At 43.7% G+C, this 15,309-nt stretch overlaps 2 protein-coding genes across 5 annotated transcripts in view; both read right to left on the reverse strand.

Moving 5' to 3' along the window:
• Positions 1 to 3,432, reverse strand: part of macf1b (microtubule actin crosslinking factor 1b) — a 45,773-nt gene extending 42,341 nt beyond the window's left edge. The window contains exon 1 of the mRNA XM_036539571.1: positions 3,427 to 3,432. Within this exon, the coding sequence (XP_036395464.1) occupies positions 3,427 to 3,432 (6 nt within the window). The remainder of the gene's footprint in view (positions 1 to 3,426) is intronic.
• LOC118784094 (plectin-like) overlaps positions 776 to 15,309 on the reverse strand; it is an 85,235-nt gene continuing 70,701 nt past the window's right edge. For 3 of the 4 annotated variants that reach the window (XM_036538095.1, XM_036538097.1, XM_036538096.1), the window contains 4 exons: positions 10,919 to 14,272; positions 2,834 to 10,245; positions 2,100 to 2,216; positions 776 to 1,714 (listed from right to left, as the gene is read on the reverse strand). In XM_036538095.1, the coding sequence (XP_036393988.1) occupies positions 3,937 to 10,245; positions 10,919 to 14,272 (9,663 nt within the window). In that variant the 3' untranslated portion in view covers positions 776 to 1,714; positions 2,100 to 2,216; positions 2,834 to 3,936. Of the gene's footprint in view, positions 1,715 to 2,099; positions 2,217 to 2,526; positions 2,614 to 2,833; positions 10,246 to 10,918; positions 14,273 to 15,309 lie in introns of all 4 variants that reach the window. The other variant, XM_036538093.1, reaches the window with a different exon arrangement.

Raw genomic sequence — 15,309 nt, forward strand, 5'->3', positions numbered from 1 at the left:
ATTAATAAAAATAGCATGAAGCATTTGGTCTTGCCATGAGCCTTCGGCTTTATGTTTCATGGCTTGAACTTTAACTTAGCAACACGTTTCAGTTGTAAAATACAAAGTATAGCCTTTGTGCATGTTTATAAATCATACACATTATACCTAAGTACATTCACTTTTCTGTCCAAATCTAAATGGACTTTTATGCTTTCTTCACCATATTTTCTCCTGGCTCCTTATTTTCATTGTATAAGCCAACAGTGCCCACCTATGGTAGAGTATAGCATTACACTGGAGTAAACGTTTTAACTGCCAGAACTTTTCTTCTTACAATTTAATCTAGCAACAGTGCAAACCAGAGCATATTTAGCTACCTAAGACGTTTATATTTAAATCATTTAATTTTTTTCTATAAATGATTTAGATTGTATGTGCATGGTATTTGTACCATTTTACAATTAGGAAAGAAAGTAACCAGGAATAACCACCATTGTGATATCAGTGTTATGGAAAAATATTAATTGTGAGAACTGTTTTTTGTATTTGCCAAAATATCAATCTCTGCCTATCATATGCAACTGTATGCGTATATCATAGGACACATTTCACAATGCAAGTAATGACCTAATTAAATATACTTTATAAATTAAAATGATTGAGTTGTTGAGTTTTTCAATAATATGCTATGTCCTTCTTATTATTAATATTGGTTCTTACAGTCTACAGTCTTCTCTTTTTAGGAAGATGTGCTTCTGCATAACTTTTTCCATAATAACGAGTGGCAGACAAGTAGAGTTTTATAGCACATTTATTTACATTAGATAGTGTTATGCTCAAAACATACACCCAATTCTTTTCACCATGCCTCACAACACAAACTTCTTTTATGGGCAAAACCAACCAGTTAGTTTTGATTAAATATCTTTTTTAATCTTTTAAACCAGCTTAAAACAAAAAAAATGCTTTGTTAAGCAGATATATTTTTAAAATATCTTCATCTTGCCTCTGGTTTATCCGTACATTTATAACCAAGTTAGTAAAACATGCAAAGCAAAAATATATAATATATGATATCAAAAATATGATGAAAAAAAATGAAATAAAACATGATGATTTACAGAAGTCAAGTACTTTAAAGTAAGAATGGGACATAAAGGATGAAAAAAATTGATTGGGAAAAGGAGTTGATACACTGGTTAAAAAAAGATTCAAGAGTGAAAGCTTCAAGATCCTTTTGCAACAAGAATAACATGAAATGTTTTTCAGCATATTACCATATCCAATTTTTAGTGAGGTAATAGAACATTTGGGGGGGAGCCTAAGACTGGACAAATGGGACATTACATCATTACACCTCTCTTTAGAGAGGAAGGGTATCTGCATTTTGTGATGTTCCATCAGATTTCCAACATTTGAAAAAAAACAATGTCTCTATGTAGCTTTGTTTTGCAGATCTCTAGACTGGTTAAAAGGGAACCCATTTGCAGTTAATTCCTGGTTCTGAAAAACCACTGCATGGCCTTGGGAGGTCCCAAAGACGCAGGAGCTCGCTCAGAATGAGGGCTGAGGCAAGTGTCTTGCAGGTTACTGCAGGGTAAGTGGTAGTTCTGACTTCGGAGAAGAGCAAATGGAGGTCTTGAGATGTCAGGATGGCCTTATGGGGGACCAATGGCTCTCTTCTTGTGTGGAAGGAGTGTTGAAAGAAAGAAGGAGGGGCTTGAACGCGGATCTAAAAACAAAACAAAAATGATCCTGAATGAATGAAATATGTAAAATAATAATAAAAAACAATGTAAAACAAAATGAAAGCATGAAGACCAAAGGATGGATTCAGAAATACTACAGAGATGTTTTTATATGTAGACAAGTGTATGTATGTGCACTGCTGTGTATTTTTGGAAATTTTAGATTCTATCAAATAATTATTCTTATGGAGCATAGCAGCTTTGAGAGATAATATTTGAAATCTGAATATATTTCTTATACAGTGAAGCATTTGGGTGTGTGAATATGATTTATAATCACACTCAATTGTTAATAGCAGATTCCAAAACAGACAAAACAGCAGAAGGGAAAAAAGGTCTCTGCTCAGTATTTTGGTAAATCCAAGTTACCTTGACGTCCGGACAAAGCAGCTGTTGAGTTCCAGTGTTATCTGAGATAAAGTGTCCATTATTCCAAGCCGTCTCAACGTCTACACCTCCTTCTCCGTAATTGGTAAAGAGAGCCATCTGCCAGTGACAAGAGTAAAATAACATTTCATAATCAGTTATTAAAGACATATAGGCATGTGGCATCATTGTCTGAACATGGGAACACATCCCAAATAAGCTCCTAGAGCAGGGGACTCCAACACAATGGGCAAGCTACAATTTGACAAAGCCTTTTCAGTCATTGGATATTTGAATTTTCAGTTGTGATTACATTTCAGAAACACTTTGAGGAAATGAATTTATATTCAATAGTATAAATTTTGCATTATGAGGTGGATGCAATGTATCTGAATATAGCTAGGTGCCCATTGTAAACACATCAGCCTACCATGAGAACAGTCCTAGACCCCTGTCTTTGTTTTTGCCCATTAGTTTCTATACCAGAGTTCAAAGCCGGGTCCCTGTGGCTTTAGTGCTGGTGAAAAAAGGAGGAAAGAGAAAGACTCACATGCAAAGCAGAGACCCTAATCCAGGCTCATAAGGTGAATAGCTCCTATTGACAGAAAATAAGATAGAAGGACCACGGAATACCATATAAGCAAACAGTAAGTCAAAAATAGCCCTGTCTTGAGTGTAATAAAATGAGGAAAACAAAAGATAGAGCAAAGGACTACAAGGGGTGTAATTCCACTTACAAGTACCCAAATGATGCTGGGGGATGCAGGTCTTTTTACATGTAATGGTCAGTGAAGCCAGGACACCGCTGAGGTCTTCTCTTAAGTCTTGAGATGATGTGTTGGGAATGGTTGAAACATGATGGTGACTATGGGTTCCTTGTATTTCAGAGGCAGATGTTTGACTTTGGTGAGGAAGGTGTTATGGTGTGATCTTCTGAGGGATGGCTGCTTCTCCATTTGATACATACTTTTCATTTATAATTAAGAATGAGATGACTGGACATCCGATTGACATGCTGGGGCAGGGCGTGAGGGTTTTCTCAGGGTTTTCGAACATGGCAGAATAACTGTGGCAGTGTAGCAGAGTTGCAAAACTTTCTAAAAGCTAGGAATCTTGAAGCTTCTTTTCTTCCAGTGTTAAGTCTAAGCATAGTGTTTTTAATTTTATTTTTATTCTGCTCTGCAGATAGCAAGCAAATAACTGTTTCATACTTTGCCGGATAATAACTTGCACTTTGTAAAATTATTATGATCAGACATCTATACACATACATAGAAATATAAAGCCATATATATATTTTTACTCTGGTAAACAGCATAGTCTATCTTGCCGTCATCTTGTGGATTACTCTCTTCAATTAATTAAAAACGAAGGAGGACAAAACACTGTAAATCAACAACAGAAATGTTGGAGGAATTCCTATTTTTCCTTACTGTTTATATATTACGTTTGACAAGCATAACTACAATAGAAAAAAAATGAAATAATGTTAACCACATTCCAACACTGACAAGTGTTAGAATGCAGTAATTAAAAGAAGAAATAATAAAAAAAAAATTCCCAGGCTTTTGAGCTTTAAAACAATGCACTCGTACTGTATAATGGATAAAATGGCCACAGAAAAGAACTATATAAATCAAATTTGTTTCAGAATTTTAAAAACGTTAAGGCTAGACAGAAAAGGTTTAGCTCTGAATATCCACACCAAATAAAACAGGAACTACAGGAAACTATATCCAGCAACAATGCAGTTAAGATCACTGCAATTTCAAAATGCAACCACATGCAGAGCAGAATAAATATATATATTTTTCTTTTTCATAACTTCCTTTCCTTTGAATTATGCAACTGGTGAGTGCATGGGTAGTGTTGTCGTGAACATAGCTCGCTCTTCAGAGCTGCAGGTTCTGCTCATTGTGAGTGCTGTAAGGGCTTGCCCTAGTTCATCCACATTCAGTCCACTGTATGGGCCAGCATTGTATCGGCGACCGTAGCTGGTGGAGGTGTAAGACGAAGATGAGAAGTTCATGGTGAAACCAGAACCGGTGGCATCGAAACTGCCTCGCCTGGAGCCCGATCTGGAGCCGGTCCTAGAACCAGACCTAGAGCCAGAGGCTGACCCAGAACCGCTGACGTTGTAGGGGCTGTACAATCCTTTACTTGAGGAGGAGGAGGCCTCCAGCAGACGCAAGCCAGATCCTTCTTCAATCATGCTTCTGTCCATGGCGTCCTTGTAAGAAATTTTCAGCTTGGTTTTGGGACAGGTCAGATATTTGGAGTAGGCGCTGACATCTCTCAGCTTCTGAGCAGTGCGTGCATCCAAGGTACCCTTCTTGATAGCCTCATCCAATGAGACTCTGCCTGCAACTTCTGGTTCTATCAGGCCACCGGTGAGGTACTGGACTTCCAAGAAACGCTGACCTGCCTCGTAGTACAACCAGCCTTTCTTTAAAGCTTGGGCAGCAGACATCTTAGTTTTGGTTCTGGGATCTTCAAATCCATTGTAGGCCTTCTGAGCCAGGTTGATGCGGTCAACCATGATCTTGTCAACGAGCCCTTTATTGACGGCATCAGCAACTGTGAACTTCTCTCCAGTACTGGGGTCAATTATACCACCAGTGCAAGCCTGAGCCTCAAGCAGCCTTTGACCGGTGATGTTGTCCACTAGGTTCCGGTGCATGGCTTCAGTAACAGACACCTTTTCTAGGGTGTCTGTATCCAGGATGCCAGCTACAGGCCCGGTCTCCTCGGTTGGGTCAGTCCATGTTGTTGCAGGGGTTTTGATGGAAGGGATGGGGCTCATGGGGTAGGATGAGGTTGACCCGAATGATGATGACCTAGAGCGGAACCCACTCATGTTCCCAGACAACATGTCAGCAAATTCTGTGATGGACAGGGTACCAGCGCGGTACTGATCCAAAGCAGACTTGTCAATGAGGCCTCGTGCAATGGCATCGTCAATGTCATACTGCCGTCCAGACCTCCTGTCGATGATCATGGACTTCACCACGCCATCAGAAGATGTGATTGTGATTTCTTCCCATTCACATTCCTGCTCAGCAAGCTCCAGGTAGGTCTGATGGTCAATGAGCCCTTTGCGGTAGGCCTCATACACAGACATTTCTTTGCCTGTCTCTGGGTCCACAATGACCACTCTACGTTTGCGGACAGAGGATTTTGAGGAGGTCTTCCTCTCCCGCTTCTTTTCCTTCAGGAGGAGGAGCACTAGCCCGGTGTCAGGGTCTGTGATGCACCTCTCCATCAGCTGCAGGTAGGTCAGGTTCTCTTCTGTGTTTGGATCAAAGAAACCCTTGGTGTCATCAGATGGGTCTGTGAGAATTTCATTCATCTCTTCATCAAAGAGGCCGCGCTTGTAGGCCACTTCTACTGGCAAGCGGTGACTTTCCTCTGGGTCAATGATTCCACCTGTGGCAATCTGTGCTTCCAGCAGACGAATTCCATGATCTTTCAGGATGAGGCCCTTTTTCATGGCCTGGAACAGAGAGATGGTTTTGCCTGAATATGGGTCTCTGTAGCCAGTCACAGCACGCTCTGCAGAGAGGAGCTTGTCCTTGAACTCTGGGCCCACAATTCCCATCCTTACAGCTTCATTCACAGTCAGCTTCAGATTCTTTATTGGGTCAATCACATATCCTGTAGCAGCCTGAGCCTCAAGCAGTTCAAAAGCAGTCCCAGGTCTGATCATGTTCTTCTTCATGGCCTGGTAGATTGACAAGCGGTCCTTAGTGGACTCTATGTATACCCCAGCGATGCAGCTTGTACCTTCGAGGTACTTCTGGAGCCCTTTGCTGACTTCCTCCACTGTGATCAGACCTTCACTCAGCTGTGTTGCTGTCTGTTGGTCAATGATCTGAGAGCGCAAAAGTTCTTCCATTGTGATTTGCTTTCTCAGACCCTTGAACAGTAGTCTTCTGTCTGCCAGTGACAGCAAGCGCATACCACTGTCACTGTCGACTTTGCACCTCTTGAGCAGCTGAGCATAGGACAATTTTTCCTCTGTCATGGGGTCTACATACTCCTTTACTTCCCCAGAGAGCCTTTCATTGGTCTCCTTGTTGATGTATCCTCGCTGAATGGCGATATCTGTAGGAAGGTGGAAATTGAATTCTGGATCCATGAGGCCTCCAGTAGCAGTCTGGGCCTCCAGCAGCTTTAGAGCATAATCCTCTGGAACGAGGGCTTTTTTCATTGCTTGGAAGAGGGAAATAATTTTGCCGCTGTAAGGATCCCTGTAACCAGTGACGGCTCTCTCAGCTGACAGAAGTTTATCATGGATTTCTGGACCCACAATACCCTTTCGAACAGCCTCATCTACTGTGAGCATCTCATTTTTCACTGGATCAATGATGAATCCGGTCGCAGCCTGAGCTTCCAGGAGACTAAGAGCGACTTCAGGCTTCAAAAGCCCTCTCTTCATAGCCTGATAAAAGCTTATTTTGGAGGAGTCTGCTAGAACACCAGCAATGCTGCCAGTGCCAAACAGGTACTGTTTCACTGTTACCATTTCCATGATTTCCCGAATGGTCTTCTTCTCTTGCTTTAGCAGGTTGTATGTTTCCAGATCAATTATGCGAGCATTGTAAAGTTCTTCAATGGTAACTCTTCGTCGAATCATATCGCAGGTCATGATGCGCTCACCCTTGATGATTTCCCTCTGCTCAATAATTTCAATGATGATGATGATCATGCGCTCCTTCGTGATTTTGCCCGAGCGGTATTCTTCAAGGAGCTTCAGCCTCTCGTCTTCAGGGAGAAGGTTCGAGTTCATGACATCCCAAAGGGACATTGATTTTCCAGCAAAGCTCTCGTGAGGGATGTCAACTTGAGTGTTAGACAAGTCATTCTGGGTTTGCTCTTCAGTGTATAGGTAGGTCTTTTCCACCACGGTGGGAGCCTGAGGCTTTGAAAGGGGTATGAAGCAGAGGCCTGTTTCAGGATCTCTCATGCACTTGTCCTTCAGCTGTCTGTAAGTGACATTTTCATCAGTGTTGGGGTCAGAGAAAGTTTTGGTCTCATCTGAAGGTTCGTAGAGTATCTCAGCTATCTGTTTGCTTAAAAAGCCACGCTGGTAGGCTACATCAAGGGGTACACGATGACTGTTCACTGGATCAATGATTCCTCCTGTGGCTATCTGAGCCTCCAGGAGGGGCATGGCATGCTCTTTTGGAATCAGGTCCTTCTGCATAGCCTGGAAGATAGAGATCTTCTTGCCAGTGTAAGGGTCGTTGTAACCTGTCACTGCCTTTTCAGCAGAGAGAAGTTTTTCGTGAAGCTCAGGACCAACAACACCTGCTTTCACAGCATCATCCACAGACAGGCACTGATTCTTGACTGGCTCAACAATGAACCCAGTTGCTGCTTGAGCTTCCAATAATGCTAGCCCTGTGTTTTGCCTCAGTAGTTTCTTCTTCATAGCTTGATAAATGCTGACTTTTTCTTTAGTTGGCTCAACATAGATGCCTGCAATGCTTTCAGTGCCCTGCAAGTACTTCTTCACTGTGTCAACTTCACCAACTTCTTTTGGTGTCTTTTTGCCTTCCTGGAGCTGATCAAAAGTTGCTTTATCAATAATTTTGGAGGTGAGCAGTGAGCTGGCAGGGACAGGAGTTCTGAGTCCTTTGAAGCTGATCTGTTCTTGTTTCTTGCTCTCTTTTTCATCAACGATAGTGATCACAATCTTAATGATCTTTTCGATTGTCACTTTGCCAGTTCTATACTGCCTGATGAGCTCAAGTCTTTGTTCCTCTGTTAGGTATTCTGAGTTGATGATCTCCCAGATGGTTACTTTCCTTCCTTTGAAGGGTCCAGATTCTAACTCCACAGTTGCCTGGTTCAAAGCTTCTTTAGTCTGGACTTCGGTGTAGGCAGTCTCTTCCTTTGCATTGATGGCTTGTTCAGACAAGGGCAGAAGCTTAAGACCAGTCTCTTTGTCTGTGACACATCTGTTCAGGAGCTGCAAGTATGTGACATTTTCCTGAGTATTTGGATCAAAGAAGCATTTTGTGTCATCCGTTGGGTTACTCAGGAGCCGGTTCATGTCCTCATCGAAGTAGCCTCGTTTGTAGGCAACATCATGTGGAATGCGGTAACTTTTCACAGGGTCAATGATGCCTCCCGTGACCACCTGAGCTTCTAGCAGACGGATACCCTGGTCTTTGTTGATGAGGTCCTTCTTCATTGCCTCAAACAGAGACACAGTCTTTCCAGTGTAGGGATCTTTGTAGCCAGTAACAGCTCTCTCAGCAGACAGTAGTTTTTCATGCAGCTCAGGGCCAACAACACCAGCTTTCACAGCATCATCGACAGTAAGCTTCTGATTTTTGACTGTGTCAACGATAAATCCAGTTCCAGCTTGTGCCTCCAGCAAATTTAATGCAGGCCCTGTTCTCAGCATGTCTTTCTTCATGGCTTGGTAGAGGGACATTTTCTCCTTGGTTGACTCAATAAGGACTCCTGCAATACAGTCTGTACCTCTCAGGGCCTTCTTAACTGGCTCCAGCTCAGACACTTCTTTAGTTGTTTTGTTGCCCTTGTGCAACTTATTGTAAAGGTCTTTGTCAATGACCTTAGACTCAAGAAGTTCAGTGGCTGGGACCGGTGCTCTCAGACCTTCAAATGCAATTTCATTCTTTTTCTCTTTCTCCTCAGCCACAGTAATGACAATTCTGATTATTTTCTCAACTGTGATTTTTCCAGTTCTGTATTGCCGGATTAGGTCCTTCCTCTGTTCTTCGGTGAAGTACTCAGAGTTAATAACTTCCCAGATTGTGACTGTCTTTCCTTTGAATCTTCCAAACGGCACTGAAACTGTGGTCTTGCTGAACACGTCTTTGGTTTCTTCATCGGTGTATGTCCTTTCACTTTGTGCAGCTTTCTCTGTGATGGGGAGGAGGAGCAGACCTGTTTCAGGATCTGTGCTGCATCGGCCTATTAACTGCAGGTATGTGAGGTTCTCCTGAGTGTTTGGATCAAAGAATCCTTTTGTGTCATCTGTAGGGTCTGAAAGAATCTTGTTCATCTCAGCGTCAAACTGTCCCTGCTTGTAGGCTGTCTCAACAGGCACACGGTGACTGTTGACTGGGTCAATTATACCACCAGTTGCTATCTGAGCTTCAAGCAGTCTGATGGCATGGTCTTGTACAATCAGATCTTTTTTCATGGCTTCAAACAGAGAGATCTTGCCACCTGTGTAAGGATCTTTATATCCTGTCACAGCCCTTTCAGCAGACAGCATTTTGTTATGCAGTTCAGGCCCAAGAAGACCCTCCTTTACAGCTTCATTTACAGAAAGCTTCTTATTGTTGATTGGATCAATGATGTAACCAGAGGCTGCCTGGGCTTCAAGGAGTACTAATGCAGTGCCAGGAGTAATTTTCTTCTCCTTCATGGCTTGATAGATGCTCATTTTTTGGTTGGGCTGCACCAAGACTCCACCAATGCAGTTCTTGCCTTTCAGGTATGTCTTCAGTTTCTCAGTCTGACTAAGCTCTTGCACGGTGGTTTTGCCTTTCTTCAGTTTGTCATACTCTTTTTTGCTTAGTAAGCCAATTTCATAGAGCCTGCTTGCAGGGACCTTCTCCCGAATACCATCGAAAGCTAGCAACTTGCTGCTGTCGACTTCATCTGTAGGGCTTTGGCCGTTGAAGACTTTCTTTGTCGTTTCCACCATTGTCATGGAAATCAGCTCGCCCTCAGGGACCACATCAGTCTGGATTTCAATCTCTCTTGTATGGGATGTTGGTGCCTTTTGGAGCTCCTGCAGCGTCTCACGAAGCTTCTTGTTCTCCTCTGCAAGTAGTTTCTCCTGCTCAAGTCTCTTCTTCTCGAGGTCCTGCATCTCTTTCTGCTTGTTGCGCATCTCTTCCTCGGCTTCCTTCTGCTTCTTGAGAGCTGCATCCATGTTGGCCTGGAGCTTCTTCCGCTCCTCCTCCATCGCCTTCCTTTGACGCTCCTGCTCATCTTTGAGGGCCTTGGCTTTGTTGACCTCTTCCTCAAACTGTTTTTCCAGCTTCTTCTTCTCATCCTCGATGAGCTTCTCTTTCTTCAGGAGCATTTCCTTTTCGGTAATGAAAGTCTGTTGGAGGATCGTCTTCTCATGTTTAATCTGTTCCTGCTGAGCAGTCGCCATCTATTGTGGGGAAAGCAATATTGATACAAAATGAATCACACTTCATTGGCAACATGTAGTAAAAACTTAACTATTTCTTGCAAGACAAAATATCTACTACTATGACATTATCACCAACGCCAGATTATTTATATTAAAGGTATATGTCCTTTATATGAAAGACTATATTGTCGCCGTTACGACAAATGCTTGTATCTCTAAAAAGACATTTGAAAAAATGTGTGTCATATTTGTGAACACATTTGCATGGAACCATATGAGGTAGAAATATGAGTTCGCAAAAATGGAGATACAAGCTTTTGTCATGACACTGGTGATACAATACAGTCATATTGGAGCATCCAATAAATTCCAAATAAATTAATTGATGCTAATAGCAAGAATATAGTACTCATATTCATATTAACAGTAATACCACTATGACTACTAGTACTACTAATAATATTTCTACTCCAAGTACTACTAATAATACTAATGTTAATACTACTAATAATAAAATATACTTTCTCAGTCCTACCTACTTCTTTTCAGGTCAGCACTGTAAACAAATTGTTAGCAGTCTCAAATTTACATGGAAGTACATAAAGTACCTCTTGTAAGCATTGTTAGTTACTTGAAAGAGGGTTAAAATAAGATATGCTGCACTCGAACAACATCTTGAACACATCAATACCTCTTTTGACTTATTCTGTAAATCTGCAGCCTCCTTTTTCAGCTTCTCCTTTTCTTTCTCAAGTTCGGCGATGGCTTTCCGAAGCTCATCTGCCTCTTTGCTGCTTTGTAACCGCTGGACTTCAATTTTCTCCACAATAGTCATTTTCTCTTTTGTGGCAAGCTCAGTTTCATGCAAGCGAGCACTGATCTCATCTGCCTGCTTCTTGTATTTCTTAGCCTCCTCCTCTGCTTTGGACTGGGCGCTGCTAAGCTGAGAGACCCTGAGCTTGAGTTTCTCTGCCTCAGCCGTGATCTCCAGCTGCCTCTTACGCTCAGCCTCTAGGGACTTTTGGAAGCCTTCTGTCTCTTCCTCCAGTCGCTGCTGCATCAGCTGCTTGTCCTCAAGCAGCTTCTGAGCCTGTTCCTGAGCCAGTTCCTTTTGTTTTTGGAGCATCTCAGCCTCGGCCCTCAGTTTCGAGGCCTCCTGAATGGCTTGCATTTTCTCCTTCAGCATTTTCTCAGCTAGAGCCCTCTGCTGTGCAAGGTCAGACTCTGCAATCTGTCTCATGCGAGCAGCCTCTTGGGCTTCGACGCTAAGCCGGGCTGCTTCCTCTGCCAGCTTCTTCATGTTCTCCGCTTCCTCTTCCAGGAATTTCTGAGTGTTGTCCTTGTCTTTCTGGATCAGCCGCTTGTTCTCTTCCTCGATTCTGATCTTCAGCTTCATCAGCTCCTCCATCTGGATCTTAACTTTGAACAGTTCATCCTCCACCTGGGCCTTCTGCTTGACTGCGTCAGTGACCTCATCTTTGAGGCGTTGCAGCTCTGTGTCCAGGAGGGCTTTCTGATTGTCTGTCTCGTCCAGCTGTAGCTTCACCTTGGTCAGTTCCTGCTCTACCTGAGACTTCTGCTTCAGTGTCTGTTCAGCAAGCTGCTTGTGTTTCTCCATTTCAGCATCTGCTTGCTGCTTCTGTTTCAGAGCTGCTGCTTCAGCTTGGGCTCGCTTGCTGGCCTCAAACTCTGCTTCCTTCCGCAGTCTCTCAGCATCCTCCTGGGCTTTGGCTTGTTTGGAAGCCTCCTCTTCAGCGGCTTGCTTCTGTCGGTCTGCGTCCTCTGCTTTTTGCCGGAGGAGAGCGGCCTCCCTTTCCGCTTTCTCTTTAGCTGCCTCGGCTTCTTTTGCAAGCTTCTTGGCCTTCTCAAACTCCTGTCTCAGTTTGTTCTGCATGATACTGTCTTCCTTCTGCTGAACAAGAACGCTCTGAACCTGCTGCTCAGCAGCACTGCATTTCTGTGCAGCCTCTTTGGCGAGGAGGATCTGTGTCTCTGCTTCTTTGTCAGCGTCCTCTTTTTGCTTCTTGGCCTCAGCGGCTTTCTTCTTGAGCCGCTCAACTTCCTCTTGGGCAGCCTTGCGTTGGCGAGCGGCTTCCTCCTCAGCGGCAGCGATTTTCTTCACTTTCTCCTCTGCTTCCCTTCTCCTGTTCTCCTCCTCCAGGGCCAGCTTTCGGAGTTTCTCTGCTTCCTTTTCAGCCTGGATTTTGCTTTGCTGTGTCTCTTCTGCGATGTTTTTCAATTTGTTCAGCTCCAGCTCTAGGTCTAGTTTGCCAGAGGAGGCCTTCTCAAAGTTGAGTTTAAGGATGCGAATCTCTTCCTCGACAATCCTGCGCTGCTTCAGCGTTTCCTCCACGATTGTCTTCTGCCTTTCCAGTTCAGCGTCAGAGGACTTCTTCAGCTGGTTGATCTTTTCATCAATATCTTGTTTGTGCTGAGTTGCCTGGTCCTCCAAAGCCTTTCTCTGGTAAGCTTCATCTTCAGCCTGTCTTCTCAGCCTCTCATTTTCTGCCTCTTTTTCTTTGAGGGCAATCTCAGCTTCAGTCTTCAGACGTGTGGCCTCGTTGATGGCAGCCAGCTTCTCCTTGAGGATTCGCTCAGCTTCTGCTCTCTGTCGAGCTGCTTCCTGCTCAGCGACTTGCCTCTGCTTCTTCGCTTCCTCAGCAATTGCCCTCATTTTGGCTGCCTCTTCAGCCAGGTCCCTCATCTTAGCTGCTTCAGCCTCAAGGAGCCGCTTGCTCTTCTCAGTGTTAGACATTGACTCTTTCTCAGCTTTGGCTTTCTGCTCTAAGAGAAGGTCCATTTCACTTCTCACTTTGGCCAGCTCATCCTCCAGTTGCTTCCTCTGTTGTTCAGCAGCACTCACCTCATTTTTGAGGCGGAAGAGCTCATCCTCCAGCACGGACCTCTGCTGCTCGGCATGATCAAAGTCTGCCCTCAGCCGGATGAGCTCCTGCTCTGCTGACAGCTTCTGCTGGGCTGTGCCCTCAGCTAGCTTCCTCTGTTTCTCCAGCTCCTTCTCAGCGATTTCCTTCTGCTTCAGGGCTGACTCTTCAGCTTTGGCCCTCTTCTTGGCTTCACGCTCAGCATCATCCTTCTGCTTCTCTGCCTCCTCCTGTGCAAGCGTCTTCTTGTGAGCCTCCTCCTCAGCCTGGAGCCTCAAGCGGAGGGCTTCGTTGGCCTTCTGCCTCCATTTCTCCAGCTCCTTCTCCGCCTCCTCTCTAGCCTTGTCAGCCTCATCCTGTTGCTTTTTGAGACGTTCCGCCTCTTCCTGTAGCTGGATTATGGTGACGTGCTCCTGCTTGAGAGACTCCTCCAGCTTTGTTGTCTTCTCAGCATAGGACATGCGCTTGCTCTGAAGCTCGGCAGCAGCAGTCTTCTGAGCCACTTCATGAGCCAGTTTGATTTGTTTGTCCTTCTCCACCTCAGCCTGCTTCATACGCCTCTCTGCCTCCTCAGCCTGCATCTTGAGCTTCTCCAGGTCATCCAGGGCCCTCTGCTTCTGCTTGGCAGCCTCCTTCTCGGCTTCGGATTTCAGCTTCAGCTCCTCCTCAGCTTTGCGCTTTTTCTGGGTCTCCTCGTTCACCTGCTTGCGCAGCTTCTCTGCCTCCTCCTGGGCGGCCTTCCTCAGGCGCTCGGCCTCGGATGCCCTGTCCCTGAGCTGCTGGAGCTCAGTCTCGGCTGTGCCCTTCTGCTTCATGGTGGTCTCCAGCTGGAGCCTGATAATGCGGATCTCCTCCTCTATCTTGGTGCGGCTCTGTAGGGCCTCCTCCACCTGCTGACTTTTCGATTTGATCTGCTGCTCAGAGAGGTTTTTGAGCTCGTGCAGCTCCTGCTGAATGTTGAGCTTCTGCTTTTCTGCATCTACGGCGACAACCTCCCTTTTGCTAACCTCCTCTTGCATCTTCAGCTTTAGCTCCTGGGCCTCTTTCTCTGCTTTGGCAATTGCTTTTGCATGAGCCTCAGCTAACTGCTTCTGTTTGTCTAACTCAGCCTGCATCTCCGCCATCTTTTTCCTCTCTTCCTCTTTAAGTTTTTCAGCAGCTTTCTGTATTAGTGGAAGCAAATGTCAAAGAGAAAGTAATCAGAGTTAAGAATGACAGGTTAACTACAAGGACTTTAAGTAGATTAGAGATAGTTACATGTAGATGTACATGTAGACACAAGACCATTATTTTGTTAAGATAAAGATACATACAGAAACTACAAGTAGAATAAGATACATGACAATTATGTTATTATGGAACATTGTATTAAAATATACATTTCAATGTTGAAGTATATAATGTTTTGGTTTAGGAACAATAAATATTGGATGTCATGTACATTTAGTTAATGTATGGAGGACAGAACAAGACATTTCACTTCACAACACACTACAATCTGGATCAAGAATGGCATCATGCAACTGAAGCTTTTTCATTCTTGGTGTCCAAAAGGAACCATTTGCTGCATTAACTAAACTGGGGGGTGGGGGTATTTATTCAATAGACAATATTGTTTGGCCTTAACTTTCAGTTTATGCTAGTGTTACTGTTTATGTTACTTTGACATATCAGCTTGAATATTTATTTCCATCACAAGACTTAAATTTGATGCTGTTAGCCAGATTGGTTTGTATCTTAAATGATAATGGACCCTAAATTTAACTTATCTGTACCACCCTACAACTACACTATTACTCCATTATAATTTGGAGCTCCATTGATTGTATTATACTTGGAAATGCAACAGTTTACAGATGATAAGGAAGGAATATATAAAGAAAAGCTGAGAGAAAAAAGGCAAGGTAAAGCCAGTAAAGAAGAAATGTGCATATCTAACTACCTATGGTAATTTAAAGGTATATACTAGATCATACCTTTGCATCACATTCAAATTTGAAATTGTGAGCAAACTTTTCAGCCAGTGCTTAACATTCTGAGCCAATGCATCAGTCTACAAAGGGCAGATTGCCAAGCCAATCCCCAATCCTCTGCTTTACAAGACAAAGCTAAGTGATGCAGCAAAGAAAAAGCCTGATGTTCGTGAAAAAGAGATGGTTTGAAAACTGGTGATAATGTAAAGGGATGGTAATAGTTGGAC

Source organism: Megalops cyprinoides, chromosome 10 (genome assembly GCF_013368585.1).
Source record: "Megalops cyprinoides isolate fMegCyp1 chromosome 10, fMegCyp1.pri, whole genome shotgun sequence".
NCBI lineage: Eukaryota > Metazoa > Chordata > Actinopteri > Elopiformes > Megalopidae > Megalops > Megalops cyprinoides.